At 39.8% G+C, this 18,957-nt stretch overlaps 1 protein-coding gene across 1 annotated transcript; it reads left to right on the forward strand.

Annotated features, from left to right (window-relative positions):
- Positions 1–2,893: 2,893 nt before the first annotated feature.
- LOC148151991 (uncharacterized) lies at positions 2,894–18,045 on the forward strand. Its single transcript, XM_087994033.1, has 4 exons — positions 2,894–4,595; positions 12,992–13,115; positions 14,790–14,976; positions 18,025–18,045. The coding sequence occupies exons 1-4, from the start codon at positions 2,894–2,896 to the stop codon at positions 18,043–18,045; spliced, it is 2,034 nt and encodes a 677-aa protein (XP_087850159.1).
- The last annotated feature ends 912 nt before the right edge of the window (positions 18,046–18,957 follow it).

Raw genomic sequence — 18,957 nt, forward strand, 5'->3', positions numbered from 1 at the left:
CCACTGTGCAACATTGCTGAATCAGCTCAGTTGCACAAATATGACCATTCATTGATTATAAAAAGATGCTATGTATGAAGATGCATTTTCATCACAGAAGAATTTTGTAAGCACTTAACAGAGATTGCAGATGTCGAATGACCAAATTTGTTACATATGGATTTGCATAATATTACAAAAGCACTCTTGATTAACATAATGCATATGGAAGTTAATATCAGGTAAGGACACTCCCAAATATAGTAGTGGTACTTAGGCAGCACATTCTCTAGATTAGCCTCAGTCAAATGTTACCCAAAATATGCAGAAGAGCAGAAGGTGGGATTTCTGATTTGAGACTCACGGAGTTACACAGCAACATCCCAGCATCCCAAGAAGGTTGGTTTGAAAAATCATTCACATTGAGGAGGTGATTTCTATGCTGTCAGAGAAATAGAATTTGCCGAACAGTGGACAAGTCAATGTTGTAGAGATAAAATGAGCACATCGTATTTGAAGTTATGGATGAATGGAGAGACCACTGGATAAAGGAGCTAAACTTAAGGACATCAAACATTCTCTATGTTTGTAACTTAACTGGAAGAAAAAGGGACAGTTCAGCCTCAAACACCAATTACTGAGTATTTACTATCATCAAAACATACAAAATATTAAGTGACATTGATGCAGTTAATCTAGAACATAATGTCAAAAGCATCAGACCAAGATGAAAACTGGTGAAAGGGATATTTAGGATAGGTGGCAGGAGGAGTGTGTTTGCTAAAGTAGAGTAATGGATAAGCAACCTTTTGCTTATTCAAGTGTCAGCTGTGACATAATGTTGAGTTAAAGTCACAATTAATCTGCTGTCTGAACTAAATTGGTCTCTTCATCTGTAAATATTATGTCTATGGTGATTTATAAAATTTTTACATTAACTGTTTTGTACTTCAGGTTCAGTCAGAGATAAATGAGATATTCAACAGTAGGGAATTGGATACAAACAGTCATCAGTTCAGGCCATTTCAGCAGTCTCCCACCTGTAATCATGAAGATGCTCAGCTATCGAAGGTGCAGTGTTTAGACAAAATTCCATTCACAATTTCTTTGGTAATTGGACAGAATTCTGCTTAGTGTGTAACCCTGCACAATGGTGCTCTGTAAACGATAACCCCTTCTTCTAAGACAATCACTAACCATAGCACATATATGTTCTTTTTTTTATCATTTGTTGTCCTAATCCTCAACATTTGACAATGGTTGAGAAAAACCTTGATGTGAAATGTTCAGCCTTTGGGTAAATACCTTGTCCAAAATAGCTATTAATAACATGTTACCCTAATGAGGGATACTTATCTGAGGGCCTTTACAGTTCAGTTATTTCTTATACAACAGTAAAATGCTGCTAATGCTGGAATTCTATAATAAATACTAAGATGCAGGTCAAGCAACATCTGCAGGGAGAGAGAAAAACAGAGCAAACAAGTCACATTTCCCCACTTTGAGACATGACTAATGCCTCCAGAACCACCCTATCTCCTTGTGAGTGGTAGGTTCCCTATCTTCTTGTCACCTTCTGGACAATGAGGGCCATTGTGTCCTACAAGCCATAGTTATCAGCTGCTCCTGTTCCTTCGCTTGCTATTGGACAAACTCCCCAGTTATCAACTCCACATGACCCTCTGTCCTGCCTGGGGCTGAACAGGGACTTGGTCTTTGGCAGTCCTCCATCTGCTAGTGGTTTTGGGTCTGTCTTTCCCAGCCATCGTAGACTCGTCACAGTGAGGTAATCAACAAATTTGTTTTAGCTGAGGAGGTGTCTTCCGGTGCAACAATCTATTTCTCTGCAGATATTGTTGTGGTGATACTATGGCTTGAAGAAGTGTATTTTGTCCTGCCTTTTTTTTAAGAAGAAAGGTCGAGACAGAGGCATCAAGCCATCAGCTCAAAGCTAATCGAGTAAACAGCTTGTGAGGCCTTGGGTGTTTTTAAAAGTTGGAACAATAGAAGCAGCCTGAATGGGTGGGGTCAAGCTCCCACAGAACCAGGAGTTTAGGTTTTAGCTTTCTGCACTTTATGAGTATTGTTGAAAGGACATACATTTAATCCAAGTAGGCACTGCCTTGAACAATCAGTCAGCCTATCAGGTGCAAAATTTAAACAGCGCATGGTACTTAACTGTCAATTATTATTAATTGGTGTATTGCCCATGACAATGCCTTTGCAAACAATGTTCATGCAATTAACATGATGGTTTTACTTTGTATTCTTGCAACTTGTCCTGATGAGTGCTAGAGGAAAGATTTTGACAAAGTTTTTTTTTAGCAATACTTATTTACATTCTATTCCAGCCAGAAATTACTTACATCATATTTTCTGTAGTTTAATAATCAGAAGGCTTTTTCTCCAAAGTTTTTCCACTTCATTTAAAAATAACTGTTGCTGAGCGTTACCTCAGTGATTTTATTTTACTATATTTTAGGGCTGGGGCAGTCCAGGAGTTTCTTCTCCAAGTTCCAGTATAGAACATAGTACATCTATTGATAAGACTGATCTGATGGATGAAATTCATGTTAATAAGATGAATGAAGGCTTAATTCAAAATGACAACTCACTTCTCTTATCTTCGGAAGATAATTCAGCATCTCTGCTGTCAGTAAGCTTACTTGAAGAACACCCATTAGAAAACAAAACCCTTCAGCACATGAGCAATCAAACTGTTTATAAAACATCTTTTCCAGTCTGTGGTTCAGGTTTCCCATGTCATTCTGCAGCACTGTCAACCAACTCAAATTTAAACTCCTCTCTGACCTCAAAAGCTGTGGATGGTCACGACAGAAGCGAGGTACATTTACTGCAATATAACAATGAAAGTCGGGCAATATTAGAGAAAATCTGTATTGCCAGTGAACAGATGAAGCTACACCCGGAAAGATCACAGAATTGGGAGTTGATCCTTAATTGTGAACTTAAGCGCCTTCAAAGTATTGCTCAGCTTATGGATAAAGAAACTGCTTTAAGGTCTACCCAAACCCCTCACGAGCTATCGCTTTTCCTTGGAAGTTTAAATCTGCAAATCAAAGTAGACATTAAAGAGAAGACCTTGGAACTGGAAACTCTAGTAACTAGGTTACAGAGTGTAATGGAGGGTTGCAAGGTAGATCTTCACAGGCAACTGGGGAAAGGAAATGGTTTTAATGGCCCACATTATGGAAACCACTGGACCGAAACTGAAAATAATGCAGTGATTTATGACAACCAAATGGAAGAGAGAATAAATGAATTTATTTTTCTTCAGGAAACACCCGAGAGTATTTCAAGTCATGAATCAACTTTAGAAAGGGCCAGCCTTGTTTGTCATATGGAGAAGCAAAAGGGTTATTCAAATAAAATGGTAGTGGAAAAGATGGATGAGATTAGTGCTCCTGCAGATGGATATGCCTCCTGGCTTCCTTTATCAGAATATCGCAATCGTTTGATAAATGGATTGAAGCTAAAGGATGAGAAATCAGATATTCAGTCAGTAACTGGCAAACTCACAACTTTTGATTCTGTCCTGCAGGAAAATTCGGAATATAAAAGCTTAGTTTCTAAGTTGGCAGAAGAAAAAAGAACACTCCAGGCTCAATTTAATGAAATGGAGGGGAAAAGGAAGATTTGCATTGAAGAGTTCAACTCATTACTTAGGAGGCATGAGGATCTCCAGAGGCAAAACAGAGAACTTGAAGCAGAAAGACAGCAATTAATCACTGAAAAGGAAAGCTTTATAAGATTGGTAGATAAGATGACGGAGGAAAAAGAAGACCTACTCACTGTCATTGATGCAAAAGAAACAGTTTTGCAGTTAGAGAAGACAAAGGAAGCAGTTCAGGCTGTTAATGCAAATTCATTGCAGTTTGAGAATCTGCAAATGAATCAAAGTTTAAATGAATTAAAAAAAGAGACAATTTTCTTGAGAAATGAATTGGAAAAGACGAGTTGTGAAATGCAATGTACAAAAGCAAAGTATGCGGTCATGAGGACAAAGAATCTGATGCTTTTCCAACTTGTTCAGGAAGTTAAAAACAAGAATTACAAACTGGAAAAGTCCTTGAAAAATTCAGTTCCTACAAACAAGTATCTGCAGAAAAATGTTGATGAAGTAAAAATGGAAAAGTCAACTATGAAGGACGGATCCCTGAATGAGATGGAACAAGTAAATCATGGGAAGAAGTTGACTGAAAGTTGCTCAAGTGATCTTGTCAAGAAATGTGAAATGATGTCAAAGGTTGTGGAGATACTTACTGAGGAGAATCAGATTCTCAACCAGGATCTTGAAAAATACATAAAAGCCAACTTACAGCTGGAGTGCATTGTGAGAATGCTGAATGAAGAATGGCGACTGTGGGGAAAACAGTCATGGAGCACGGAGCAGGAAATGAATTTCTTGCATCCAGAAATGGGGAAAGTACATACGTCTTATCTAAGCGATGTTGACAATTCTGTTCAATTTTCTCACCAAAGAAAGGAAGATGAGATGTCAGGCAATCAGCTCAATCGTTCAGACATACCCTTAAATGCAACAGAACTTTCAGTTGGTGAAAGCTCCTGGATGGCATTATGCAGCAATCCTAAAGGTATGTCACATACAAAATCATTAAATTTTATCAAAGTTTTTTTCATTTTATCTCATAGAATAAACAGTATAGACAGTAATTGTATTCCGATTACACAGTGTGCTAAACACCTACAGTAAAGTCCAGTATGCCACAGATTCATATTTGTATTTCTTACATTTTTGAAGGAAATGAGACTATAATTGAAAATTGGCAATTAACTAAATTTAGATGCTGCACAGTGGACAGTGTTTAATGCCTTTTGACTTAGGAGCATTGAGGACTGCAGGTGCTGGAGATCAGAGTCGAGAGTGTGATGCTGGAAAAGCACAGCAGGCCAGGCAGCATCCGAGGAGCAGGAAAATCAATGTTTCACCTGAATCTCCTGCTCTTTTGATGCTTTCTAAACTGTTGTGCTTTTCCAGCAACACACTCTCAACTGCCTTTTCACTTAGGCTTTAACTGAATTGAACAGAAATGACTTTATTCTAGCAGATTTGTTATTGCTATTTACTCTTAACCTACTTAAAGAATAAATTGGGACAAACAACATAAGTCCAACTAGGAAAGAGGTTCTGTACTGAGAGTATGAGAACTTATTTGCTAAATTAAAAAGCAGAAAATCAAAACTTGTAACATCTGCATTATTAACTGAACTAAATGTAAAATGGCATAATGTATTTAAAATTAGAGGACAATCACGTGTCTCAAAGTCGGGTATGATGCACATGAGTTCCAGTCAGTGGGTCACTGGCATCAGTACAGGGCAAAATGGATGCTGTAACATTGGACCAGTCTACAGCCAAACCATGTAGTGGCCAGTATCCTTGTGAACTAGGGGAACAGAGACGACTTTAAACTAAATATGGGCGGCACGGTGGCACAGTGGTTAGCACTGCTGCCTCACAGCGCCAGAGACCCTGGTTCAATTCCCACCTCAGGCAACTGTCTGTGTGGGGTTTGCACATTCTCCTCGTGTCTGCGTGTGTTTCCTCCGGGTGCTCCGGTTTCCTCCCACAGTCCAAAAACTTGCAGGTTAGGTAAATTGGCCATGCTAAATTGAAGGGGTAAATGTAGGGGAATGGGTCTGTGTGGGTTGCGCTTTGGCGGGTCAGTGTGGACTTGTTGGGCCAAAGGGCTGTTTCCACACTGTAAGTAATCTAATCTAAATAGTGTGTGCAATGGATCAACTGTGGAAAGATATGGTATATCACAAGGTAGGGACAAGGTAAAAGAGAAAAACTGTAAAAGAGAAAAAAAGAAAGAAAGGCAGGAAGGGGCAGAGAGGAAAAAAAGCCAGGAAACAACAGAAAGACAAAACTAAAGGCTCTTTATCTGAATGTGCATAGCATTAAATAATTTAAGAGTGCAGATTGAAGTAAGCAGATACAATCTGATAGCTACATTAGAAACATGGCTTCAGGATTACAAGGATTTGGTCTCTCATATTGAGGGCCAAGGACTTTCATAGAAAATAGGAAGTGACGTAAAGTTGCATGATTCAGTAATATTGTTAATCATTTGTGCAACAGTTAGAATGATTCAGAGAACCTTGATGTAGAATCAGTTTGGATGGAGATGAGAAATAGGCAAAAAAAGTGGGGTGGTTTACAGGCTCCCGAACAGTCACCACAATATGGGATAAAGTACATAGGAATAAATATTGGGCACATATTGTAGTAGCCTTGATGAATGGTTCATTGAATTCATAGTTTCCCAAAGCAGCATATTTTGGGACTGACCACCGAGAGGGTAATATTAAATTTGGTATTATGACTGGATTCATCAATGACCTCAGAGTTAAGTGTCTCTTGGTAGCAGAAACCACAATATGATTAAATTTTACATCTAGTTTGAAAGAGGAAAGTAAGGGTCTAAGGCTAATCTTTTAAACCTGTATTAGGGCAAGTATATGGGGAACTTAGCTGAGCTAGCTAAAATAAACTGGCATACTAGGCTTGGGAATAAATCAATAGAGAAACACAGTGGCAGAGAGTTAAGGGGATATTTCAAAATACACAGAATAAATATATTCCTCACGATAAAGAAAACTTCTAAAGAGAGGATGTATCATCTGTGATTAATGAAAAAAAATTAGAGGAAATATCAAACTTAAGGAAAAGCATATAACTGAACAGAGATATGCCACGTGTCAAATAACTGGTCAGGATATGAAGAATGGCAGAGAACATAAGAACAGTGAGTGAAGGATTCTACAAGTATTTAAGAGGAAAATGTCACTACATAAAGTAAGTATTGGTCCTCCAGAGATTGGACATGAAGAGTTAATAAACAAGAATAAGGAAATGCAAGATGAAATGAAGAAATGTTTTCAGAATCACAGAATTCCAGAATTGCTATGGTGTCGAATGATTCCCTGATTCTATTCTCTTGTGCTAATCTCCTGCTTTTTCCTTATATCCCTGCATACCATTTCTATCTAAATAATGATCTAATATACTCTAACTATTTACTGAGTGAAAAAGATTTTTTGTACATTACCAAGGCTTCAATTACACATCATTTTATGCCTCTCATTCTTTTCTCTTTTACAAGAAGAAACAGTTTCTCTATATCTACTCTATCCAGCTCCCTCATGATTTTGAAAATCTCTATCAAATCTCCTCTCTGAGTTCTCTCCAAGAAGAACAATCCTAACTTCAATCTGTTATGGACCAGGCCAGATCCCCTCAAACATATTTTGAGAAGGTAGCCAAAGCCCTAATCTTTTCTTATTTTAAAAGCAGATATGAAGTGGATATTCCAGGTGTGATGCAGCTGGTAAAACCACTCAGTTTTAAGCAAAACAAAATGTATTTAAACATGACCGCTGAAACATGAACAAAAGAAAACAGAATTTAAAATAACTTAACTATTGGAAAATTTAACCAACCCAGTACAGCAACTTAACTGTTCCAATCCAGTGACATCCCACAAAAACACCCCTTGACAAAAGGTAAATTGAAACAGATTAATACAGGTAGGAGGGAACAATATCCAAAGAGAATTCAAAGAGAAAGTCAGTCTGGAATCATCTGCTGAAGCTTGCAACCTTCCTGGACTCCAGTATCTTGTGACTGCCACAGCGAAACCAAACTAGACAAAACCTGAACTGGGAGAACTGGCCACTCCCCTCCTATCGTTAAACTCGACCCTTCCTAGATCCCTGAGCACATCTGTCTTTACGACCTCTCTTAAAAAAAAATCCCAAGGACTAAATAAACTTGTTAAAGTGACAGCATCATCAGAAATCTATCTTCATGACTGAAGTTTCTCATTCCTGGAACCATTATTGTAAAACACTTCTGTGCCCTCTCTAATGCATTCACGTCATTCCTATTGTGTGGCATCCACAATAGTACACAATATTCCAGCTGAGGTCTAACTAATGTCTTGTACAAGTTCAACATCACTTTCTTGCTTTTCTATTCTGTGCCTCTATTAATAAAACTGAGAACTGTAAGTTCATTAACTGCTTTCTCCACCTGACCTGCTCCTTTAAATGATTTGTGTGCATATACACCAAGGTGCCTCTGCCCTTGCACCCTCTTTAGAATTGTACCCTTTATTTTCAATTGTCTTTTGATCCACTTACAATTAAAGTGTATCACCTCACACTTCTCTGCACTGAACCTCATCTGGCATCTATCTATCCACTCCACCAACTTGTCAGCATCCTTTTGAAGTTCCAAACTCTCCTCCTCACCATATACACAATTAAATTCTTCCAAGTTTAGTGTTATCTATAAACTTTGAAATTGTAGCCCACACACCTAGATCCAGATCATTTACAACCAGATTGTTAATCCAGGTCATTAATACCACCCATAATGGATCCGTCTGAAATTCTGTTACAAATCTTCCTCCAGCCTGAAAAGGATCTATTGACCGTTATGTTCCTCATGACTCAGCCAATTTTGTTTCTAAATTTTATATTTTGCCCCTGTCTTCACTGTGGAGGATACAGAAAACAAAACATGCCACTAAATCAGGAGGTGAAAGGGAAAGAGGATGGAATTACATCCAAGCGTCTTGAAAATGATTCCTAATGAGGTAATAGATAGGTTTATCTTAATTTTCTAAAATTAGATACATTCAATAAATGTTCAGACTGAAAAGGCACAAACATAACCCTTCTATTCAAAAAGGAAGGGCAACAGAAAATAGGAAACTACAGTTTGAAAGGTGTTCAAATCAACCATTAAACCGATTGTAGCTGTACACTTAGAAAAACTCAAATCCATCAGGAAGAGTCAGCATAGCTTAAGGACTAACATATGCTGGGGATAAAGGACAACTTGCAGATATAATGTATAATTCTTAGATTTCCAGAAGTCATTTGATAAGATGACACATCAAAGATTATTGTGGAAAATAGAAGGTCAAGATGTAAGGGAAGCATATTGATATAGATAGAAGATTGGCTGGCTGGTAGAACACAGACAGTATGCACAAATGGGTCATTGTGTGATTGTGATTTTAATCTTCCTGCCAAAATGATAATTCATCTGCCATATTTTGCCCAGTCATAGAATCAGTACAGTATGGAAACTGTATTGGCATTCACCCCAACAAGTCCACACTGGCCCTCCGAAGAGTAACCCACCTAGACCCATTCCCTATATTTACACCTGACTTATGCACCTACCTACACATCCCTGAACACCATGGGAAAGTTGACATGACCAATTCACCTGACCTGCACATCTTTGGATTTATGGGAGGAAATGCACACAGACAGGGAGAGAATGTGCAAACTCCACACAGACAGTCACCTGAGGTTGGAGTTGAACCCAGATCCCTGACACTATGAGACAAGCAGTGCTAACCACTGAACCACCGTGCTAAGTTCCTTGGCAGTGTCTTAGTAACTTCAAGATTATACAGGATTGAATGTGGGAGACAAACCAGGAATGTATTGGACTAGTCAGGTCTAGTGTTAATTGTCAAATGAATGAGCAATCCAGCAGTAGATGAGCTCAGGCAGCATGAAGTTGCATGACATTACACAGACAGAAACAGGCATCTCAGTGATGGCACAAATGTGGTTCAAAGTTGGTCACAGAATCAATATGACACCAAGGCTGCAAACAGTCTGTTCAGATGATGAAGGATAGAATCAGTGGCTGGGAATGAAATTTGAGACAGGAACAAAGGCACTGACTTTGGTCTTCCCAATCTTGCATTACTTGGAGTAAATCTCTACTCATCCAATATTGGATGCCAGATGGAGGGATCTTGTGGCTTAGTGGTAGTGTTCCTACTTCTGAGCCAGGAGTTCAAATCCCACATGCTCCAGAGGTGTGTAATAATAGCTCTGATTATAAAAATTTACTACTTGCTAGAAAGCAATTAAGCAAACTGAAGACAGTGGTGGGTAGAGGTTACAACTGGGTGCTATCAATGTATATGTGGGGCAGAAAATTACAGATGGACATTCCCATTTCTCATCCCTAGAACATAAGTCACCAATGAACTAACAAACAGACATGCATGCCTGTAGCCATAAAACAGTGCAGTCAGATGGGCTACATTGGTGCAAGTGGCTCTTCTTGATTGGTTGGCAAACCAACATTCCTGACAGCACCAGAGCTCTGTCGTTGGTGCTGCCAGGACTGCACAAAGATCCATAAAGGCGATTGGCTAGAACGCCAGCCAGGTAGGTCAGAAAGCATTGGGTGGTGAGGGTGGTGAACAGGAATGTGAGATGGGTGGGCTTTGAAGTACAGACAGCTGGGGGGAAAATGGATGCAACTGTCTCAGAGGAGGTTGTCTGAAAGGCAAAGGACACTCTCAAAAACAGCTCCCTTCCCACTACTTTTAAAACTTTGTTAACACACTTCAACTCCCACTCCGCCAAAGACATGCAAGTCCCAGGCCTCCTTCACCACCAAGTCCTAGCTACCCAATGACTGGAGGAAGAACATTTCATCTTCCACCTTGGGACCTCCAACACAGAATCAATGTCAACTTCATCAGTTTCCTCATCTTCCCTCCCACCACCTTGTCCCAGATCCAATCCTCCAACTCTGCACCACCCTCTTGAACTGTCCTACCTGTCCATCTTCCTTCCTGCCATTCCACTCCACCTATCAACATCACCCTCCCACCTTCATCCACCTATCGCATTCCTAGCTACTTTCCCCCCTCCGTCCCACCCACCTCCCGTTTATCCCTCAGCCCCCTTGGGCACCACCCCCCCCCCCCAACACACAACATTCCTGATGGAGACCTTATGATTGAAACATCGACTCTCCTGCTCCTCAGATGCTGCCTGACCGGCTGTGCTTTTCCAGCACCACAGTTTTTGACTCTGATTTCCAGCACCTGCAGTCCTCACTTTCTCCTTGCAATTACTCATCTGCCTGACCATGCCTGTGGACACAGTAATACTGAGAACAGTTGAGCTTTTCCCAAGTTAAATTGACCTTTATTTATTTATAAACAGTAAGTGGTTGTTGATTTTCAGCACCTACTTATCATCTTACAAAGGTGACCTCAGAAGGCAGTCATCTAACCAACCAGCCTGACCTATCAACCCCTTTGCCTCACCCAAAAAAAACCATCCTGCTCTTGGAGACCTCTCAGATGACAAATTGGAAAGATCCAGGAATAGGTCTTGGGGGGAGGGGGTACCCAGAAGAAATACTGAAGGAGGAGTCGGTGGGCTGAGGAATAAATAAACCTTTTCAGGCAATCCTGTGGCTTTTGTGTGTTTTAGTAGAAAACAATCGTCTTAATAGGAAACAATTCACAGAAAATGCTGAAAACATTCACAGCAAGTCAAGGAACAATCTAATGCTCATTAGGGAAGACTACTATGAGTGAGCCCTGTCCTGCAACACGACTGCAAGTTTCCAAAAACAAATGCAAGTAGGGATGAGATTCGGATGCAGAAACCAGTTGGGTTTGAATTGTTCAGGAATGAGGAGTTACAAAATGAGATGCGACTGGAGGAGGGCGGGGGTGCAAAATAAATAAAATCAACACTTGTGAAACCACAACTGGGGCGAATAAAGAGTTATGGTAAACCATTCCCATCCCTGACACCGACAAATGCTGAGGATACGCTGACCATCTGGGAGATGCTGAAATTTGACTGTGGCGGCTCCGCGCTTGGGAAGTGGGGGAGATTATGTTTTGACTGTTTCTACCCCTGTCAGGTGATCCAAGTGACAGAAACGATCGGAAGCAAGAATAACGAGACACGGCAGACCGCGCACGCCCACCCCACCTCCACAGTGAGGTGTGCTTGATGGACAGACAGCAAACCTAGCACCGCCCACACGCCGAGTGGCCTCCGGGCATTTGAACAAATTATGATTGGCACCCTTATGTCCTCTACACAAAATAATTTCCTACCTACCTGTATGTCATTCACAAAGTTAGCTATCACACTTTCATTCTCACAAGCAGAGGCTCAGTGGTTAGCACTGCTGCCTCACAGCACCAGGGACCGGGGTTCATTTCCCGCCTCAGGCGACTGTCTGTGTGGAGTTTGCACATCCTCCTTGTCTCTGCGTGGGTTTCCACCGGGTGCTCTGGTTTCCTCCCACATTCCAAAGATGTACAGGTCAGTTGAATTGACCATCCTAAGTTGCCCATAGTGTTATGGGCATTATTCAGGGATAAATGTAAAAGGGGTGGGTTACTCTTCAGAGGATCCGGTGTGGACTTGTTGGGCCAAATGGCCTATTTCCACACGGGAATCTAATCTAAATCTAAATTGTTAACGGAAATTGTAAAAATCTGAGGCCTGCAGGACTTCACCTGTCACATCCTACCAACCTTAAAAAAAAGCATGCTGTTTGTTTTCTGCTAACCAGCCAAACTATTATCCACGCTGGTAAATTTTACTCTTTACCATGAACTCCTAGTTTGTGCAATAGTGTATATGTCCCCCTCCCCCGTGAAATAGCCTACACCTGCACCTAATTCATATGTTTCTACATTAAATTCTCATAGCAAATATTGTATTCAATCTCTTATTTAATAATCATGATGTGGAGGTGCTCGTGCTGGACTGGGGTGGACAAGGTCAGAAGCCAGGTATCATGCGACTTCTGACCTTATCTAATATTTCAACACTCAGTGGCCAAACATCTCCAATTTTGAACCATGTCTGATCTACCCTGTTGAGCGATGTGATGGTAATCCTCTGAAAAAGTAATCAGCCAACTAAAAGTGTCCACAGTCATGAAAGACAGCAAATTTGAGAAACACAGGAGAAGACATTAAAAAGCAATGTGCATATTGGTCGCTAGCATTTGTTTGTCATCTATGAACCAATTAGATTTTGATAGCCATGTCATCAGAATCCCTGAAATAATCTATATCATAATCTGCGAGCGAATCTGGACATTTTAGGGGATTTTCAATACTAAATTTAATTGTTTCTTTTGTCTATTATTCTGCAGATCAAAGAAGTGTTGATGAGATTGGACAGAATTTTAAGGAACTGCTTGGAGAGCAAGGATATGAAGACATAATCCAGCAAGGTGGGACAGTCTCATCATCGCACAGCACAACAACCACAGATTGGTGAGTGGACTGAGTTCCAAAATGTTAGCTTATCATCACTGAAGGATGATGTAAACCTTTAAGATGCACAGATACTGATAGAAACGAACAATGGGATGGCAGACATGGGTCAGAAAAGATATATATAAATCAAGAATTGATTAGACTTTGGACATGGTATGTCAATGATAACTAGGCTGCTATTTTGACTCACTTGATTTTTGACTGAACTGAATTACCAGAAAAGATTGGTTTTGAATTCGCTGCAATTTGTTTCCATCTTAGACTGCAATTTTGTTTGAAACTGTTGGAATGCTGTAAAAGTCCTTGCGAGTATACGCAGGAGATTTACAGAATGTAAATGGGGATGGACATGTTTTAATTGCAAGATTAGATTGGAGAAGTTGGTTTGGAGCAAAGGAGATTGAGGGGTGTTTAATGAAGGTGTACAAGATTATGCCAGGCTTAGGTGAAAAACTAAGTGACATGAATGTAAGACTTTGGGCGGGAAATGTAAGGGCATGTCAGGAGGAATCTTTTTACACAGCAAGTGGTAATGACTTGGAACTCATTGCATGCATGATAGTGGAAGTAGAAACAATCAGTGTTCTCAAAAATACATTAGATGAGAATTTGAAGGAAATGCACTTGCAAAGTCACAGGATTTGACTGGATTGCTCCAAGAGGAGTTGGCACTGACTTAATGGGCCAAATAGACTCTTTTCATACAGTACATAACTTTACATTTATGACTCCACTATATCTCAGGATAGCAGTTCAATTTTAACCTCACTAAATCAAGCATTTATAAAGCAATAATAACCAGAGGGCCTAAAGTGAACACCACTGCAATGGCTGTAGGTATTTCAAAAGAGGCATTTCCTAGATGGCTGAATGACCCACCATGGAACCTTTCAATATCCAGCCGGTATGCCATGGAATACCTGGCTATCCTTGTGTTGATAATTTCAGATAGATTTGAACAATTATACTGGTGATGCAGCACAAGAGGATCAAAAAAGTTATATTCTGAAAATTATTTTTGTGGAGCCAGCAGCACAGCTACTTTTCTGACCCCATTGCAGTCACTACGGTCGTTACCTTGAGCTCACTCTGCTACACTGCCAAGGTGCCAAACCCTTATCCCCTCATTTACCTTGCTGCTGGCCAGGCTGTCTTTGCCCTAACAAAAACAGAAAACACCAAAAATACCCAGCAGGTCCAGGAACAGCCATGGGGAGGAAACAAAGTCAATGCATCAGGTGAGTGACCTTTAATAGATGATCAAAGACCTGAAGTATTAATTCTTACTTCTCTCCCCAGACACTGTCAAGCCGAGTGAGAGCTTCTAGCATTTTCTGTTCTTGTTGCAGATTTCCAGCTTTTTGGACAGCCTTTGGGCTTCCAGCCTTTATGTTAGCTCAAATTTAGAGTATTGCATGGGGCACCCATGAGTCACTTGTTATATTGTGCTTCCTGTCAAAGTGAATAGATGCCTTATTTATAACATTGAATGAAAGATAGGCATAGAAATGAACTAAAAGCTGCAGGTGGCTAATCTGAATAAGTATTCATATTTAGGAACATTATGTTTAAAAATAAATTACATATCAGTTTTATAAGTATCATCACAAGGTTGAAAGTTTAACGGCAAATAATCAAATAGGTTTCTTATGTTATATTCTTTAACTTTAGGAAAACATGGAACACTGTTGGTGGATCAGGGGATGCATCAGAAATGATGAATGATCCAAACCTACCTTTACTCTGTATCAAGCAGCATTCCCATGGATTCGATGGGAAAAGCACTCCCCCTCTTTTAGGAAAGGAAAACAATTGGAGGTTCCAGAATCTGGAGTGTGGTTTAGATGAAACACTGAAGGTAATTTGTTAATTTCTAGCAGCTGTAAGAGAACTGAGTGATATTCTTTTTTTTGTACTAAATGTAATCTTGGGAGACAGGGTTTTAAATCTGAAATGGTTCAACTCAATGCTGAGTGCAGAAGACTGTAACTGGCTGTTCCTGATGCTTCTATTGAGCTTCACTGGAACAGTTCATTGGGCCAAGGACAGAGATGTCAGGGATTAATTAAAGTGACAGACCATTGGATGCTCAGGGTCATTCTAATGGACAGAATGAAGGAGCTCCATAAAGCAGTCATCAAATCTACATTTGGTCTCCCCAGTGTAGGTGAGCATTGAATACACTCAGTCAAACTGAAAGAAGTACAATTAAAGTGCTGCTTCACCTGGAAGGAATATGTAAAGGAAAATGTTACATCTTCTGAGTTTTCATGGAAGAGATTCATGAGAAGATTAAGATATGTATCAGGTGTGCAATGTGCAAAGGGATGGGCAGGAGAAATGGTGGCAGGAATAGCAAGAAATGTTCTGTTGAACGTAGAGGCTGATGATTAGTTAAAGTGTGGAAACAGGCCCTTTGGCCCAACAAGTCCACACCGACCCTCCGAAGAGCAGCCCACCCAGACTCATTCCTCTACATTTACCCCTTCACCTAACACTACGGGCAATTTAGCATGGCCAATTCACCTAACCTGAACATTTTTGGACTGTGGGAGGAAACCGGAGCACCCGGAGGAAACCCACGCAGACACGAGGAGAATGTGCAAACTCCACACAGACAGTTGCCTGAGGTGGGAATTGAACCCGGGTATCTGGCGCTGTGAGGCAGCAGTGCTAACCACTGTTCCACCGTGCCGCCCTGATGCAGTGGAATATGAGGGCAAGGGGATGTCTATCGTGGTGCTGGAAGGGAGAGTAAAGCAGTGGCAGCAGAAATGTAGGAAATAGATGAAAATGGAGAATCAGATTGTCACCATTTTAATACAATCCATAGTTATCACAGCATGAAATTATTGCTGTATTACTGAACCAGTAATTTACCTCAATTTTATTCATCTCTGTATCGAGCGTTACTCTTGAAAACATTTTGTTGTTATTTAAGTCCATTGATTTTTGTTTGTCAAAGGTTAGTAATATTTTGGTTCTGGTTTTAAGAGCTTATCAAAATGTTTTAGGTTTTTTGCTTTTTACTGCATTGTTTCATGAAGGCAACTCACCATCAAGGCAACTAGTGATGGCAGTAAATACTGTTCCAGGCAGTGACACCAACATCCTATGAACAAGAAAATGATTATATAGGTCTACATAGAATACATAACACAGAAATGGGCCATTTGGACAACCAACTCAATGAAGTTGTTTGATTCTTCTTCCACCTTTCCTCACCTAAATCTAATATTGTCGCCCTTGATTCTCTTATCTCTCATATTCTTATCTAGCCTCTCCTTAAATCCATTTACACTTTTGTTTCAACCACTTTATATGGTATAAAGTGTCACTTTCTCAACATTATGCTTTTTCCACATCTTTTTCATTCAAAAGTTTCCAACTGCTTTCAAAAATGCCAACAAGGAACTTTAGGAGAAAACAAACCAACAGTTTATCCAGTTCAATTTTCAATATTATTTTTAAAAGTCTGAGTTATTCCAGTCCTCAGCAGCATAGTCAATGGCCCTTGCAAATTACACTCCCATGTAGCAACTCAATGTCCTGAAATCTCTAGGATGAACTGTTACTTTCAAAGTGAGGGAGTGGTAATGGGAATCATTTTGCTTCAATTATCAACGTTAAATTCCTTGAGAAGCTTGTTATTAGGTCTGAGGGAGACAGAGGGTAATTTTTAATTCAAAATTGCCAAACCCAAACAATTTGCCATACCTTAGTTTCAACATCTAAGGTTGTCAGTTTCAGAACAGGGAGTATTGAGGCTTTTTAAAAACACTTTGCCACCAGGAATGTTTGGGTGATAGCGGGCACTGTATACCCTTGTTCGCTGTTCTCTTCTCTACACAATGAGTCCACTGGCCCTTCAATGGCCTGCGCTATTCAAGTGAAAGGCAGGCCTAATTATGGCTGCCATATGCCTCAGATGTCATGTTCCACAGGTAGTTCCTACCACCCAGAAAGATCAACACCATCAATTGGGAAACAAGCCCAATTATGGCACTCACAGTAAAAGGTAGCATCATATGAGCAAAATGGATGTTTGGGGACACAGTGTTAATACTGATTAATGAAAAGTGATTTGCAGAACTGCAATAACTTTATTTCTCAACTAATCTTTGTTCTAAGTGAAATAACATTTTGAAAGAGCCAATTTTCAGTTTTAATTCTTTCTCTTTATTGCTTCTCATCACCTTCTCTTAAATAGCATTGGCTTCTGGCTAGGATAGGATTCTAGTTACATTTTGTTCAGCCTAACATTATCGTACTGAAGTATTAGACCTATACAGAAACTTATAAACACACACCTATCAATGGGGTTATTTTGTGTATATTGATATGTTGGGTTAGATTGTGGGGTCACAATAATATTAGCACCACAAAGGAGCTCTTGGAAATTTGTTATAAAGCTCAGCATATGCCAATCTTTCGACGATCTTGTGGTGGTGTCCCTCCGTTTATCTGGACCGGAAGGTCTGAGTACAAGTCCCACCTGCCCTGGAACTGTGCCATTACATGTTTAAGCAGGTTGATTAACATAGCTGTACTCGTCATTAGTACCAGACCAGAGAAATCTAAACCTCACATACAAATAATTTTGGAATTATCTACCTTCTACGAATGAAAGGAATCCACTTATTCCATCTTAGTTTTTCAACATCTTCCCAGCCTTGCAAGCTGCTCTTATTTGTTTAAACATACTTATTTGTATTTATAGTAATCTTACATGCACAACAATGGATTATGTTATATTGGAAATCCCACAGACCCTATACTGTCACTTGGAAAAGCTGCCAAGTGCTGGGTGTTAAAGAAAGGAAAGCTAAATATACCATGGTTATTTCAATAATACCATTAAATGACCCTTGTGTTTTGTTTTGTAATTTTTTTAATTGTGTTATAGACTCCAGATCCTCAAAGTTAAAAGAAGATTAAGGGAGAAGTTCTGATCAGTCTGTGCAGAAATACCTACCAAACAGAAACACGGGGTGACTGTGTGCCAATTGAACATAATTGTATATCATATTCAATTTTGTTTTGTTGTTTAAGTACTACATGTAGCCCTACACTTTATTTGTTGCAGAAATAAATCCCAGCAGTCTCAGCTCTTTGTGAATGTTGAATGTACAAGCAGAAGCAAGATGTACTTGTTCCAAAATTTAACATACAGCAAAATTACAATAAACATTTTGCATTTCAAACATGAGAAATGAAATGCTGCTTTAGAAAGCAGGGTAAATTTCAGAACGTGGGTGATTGCCAGTTTGAAAGGAACCTTTCTAAACAAAAGGAAATCTTCAACATGCCAAAGGAGTCGAATGATAGAAAGAACAATTCCAGGTACATTGCATACTTGCATGAAAGACAAGTTTTTGAAACAAGTCTTAGTGGAAAAAATAGTAGATCAACTTATACGTGTGTAATATCCCTGAGGGGCTGAAAACCAATGCCAGTTCTTGGGAGCTGACAATACTAACAATCTCAGTAGTTGCTGGCCGTGAAACTGAATTCAGACAGGAACTTAGAGTCATAGGGTCATATAGCATGGAAACGGAACCTTCGGTCCACCTAGTCCACACCAATTACGTTCCCAAACTAAGCTACTGTCACCTGACTGCATTTGGCCCATATCTATCCGAAACGTTCCTATTCATGTACTTATCCACATGTCTTTGAAATGTTGTGACTGTACCGGCATCTACCACTTCCTCTGGCAGTTAATTCCACACACTGACCACCCTCTTATGTAAAAAGGTTTCCCCTGTGTCTTTTTAAAATCTTTCTCCTCTCACCTTAGAAATATGGCCCTGGATTTGAACTCCTCCATCTTAGGGAA

This window comes from Chiloscyllium plagiosum, unplaced genomic scaffold (genome assembly GCF_037043375.1).
Source record: "Chiloscyllium plagiosum isolate Xiang-an unplaced genomic scaffold, Cpla_swu_hap1 HiC_scaffold_2, whole genome shotgun sequence".
Taxonomy (NCBI): Eukaryota; Metazoa; Chordata; class Chondrichthyes; order Orectolobiformes; family Hemiscylliidae; genus Chiloscyllium; species Chiloscyllium plagiosum.

What these genes read in the sequence shown, in the direction of transcription:
- LOC148151991 (XM_087994033.1), top strand. Translation starts at nt 2,894, where the DNA reads ATGAAGCTACACCCGGAAAGATCACAGAATTGGGAGTTGATCCTTAAT. An exon ending in ATTATGCAGCAATCCTAAAG is followed by an intron (nt 4,596 to 12,991) that starts GTATGTCACATA and finishes ATTATTCTGCAG; the next exon opens with ATCAAAGAAGTGTTGATGAG. An exon ending in GTTTAGATGAAACACTGAAG is followed by an intron (nt 14,977 to 18,024) that starts GTAATTTGTTAA and finishes ATTGTGTTATAG; the next exon opens with ACTCCAGATCCTCAAAGTTA.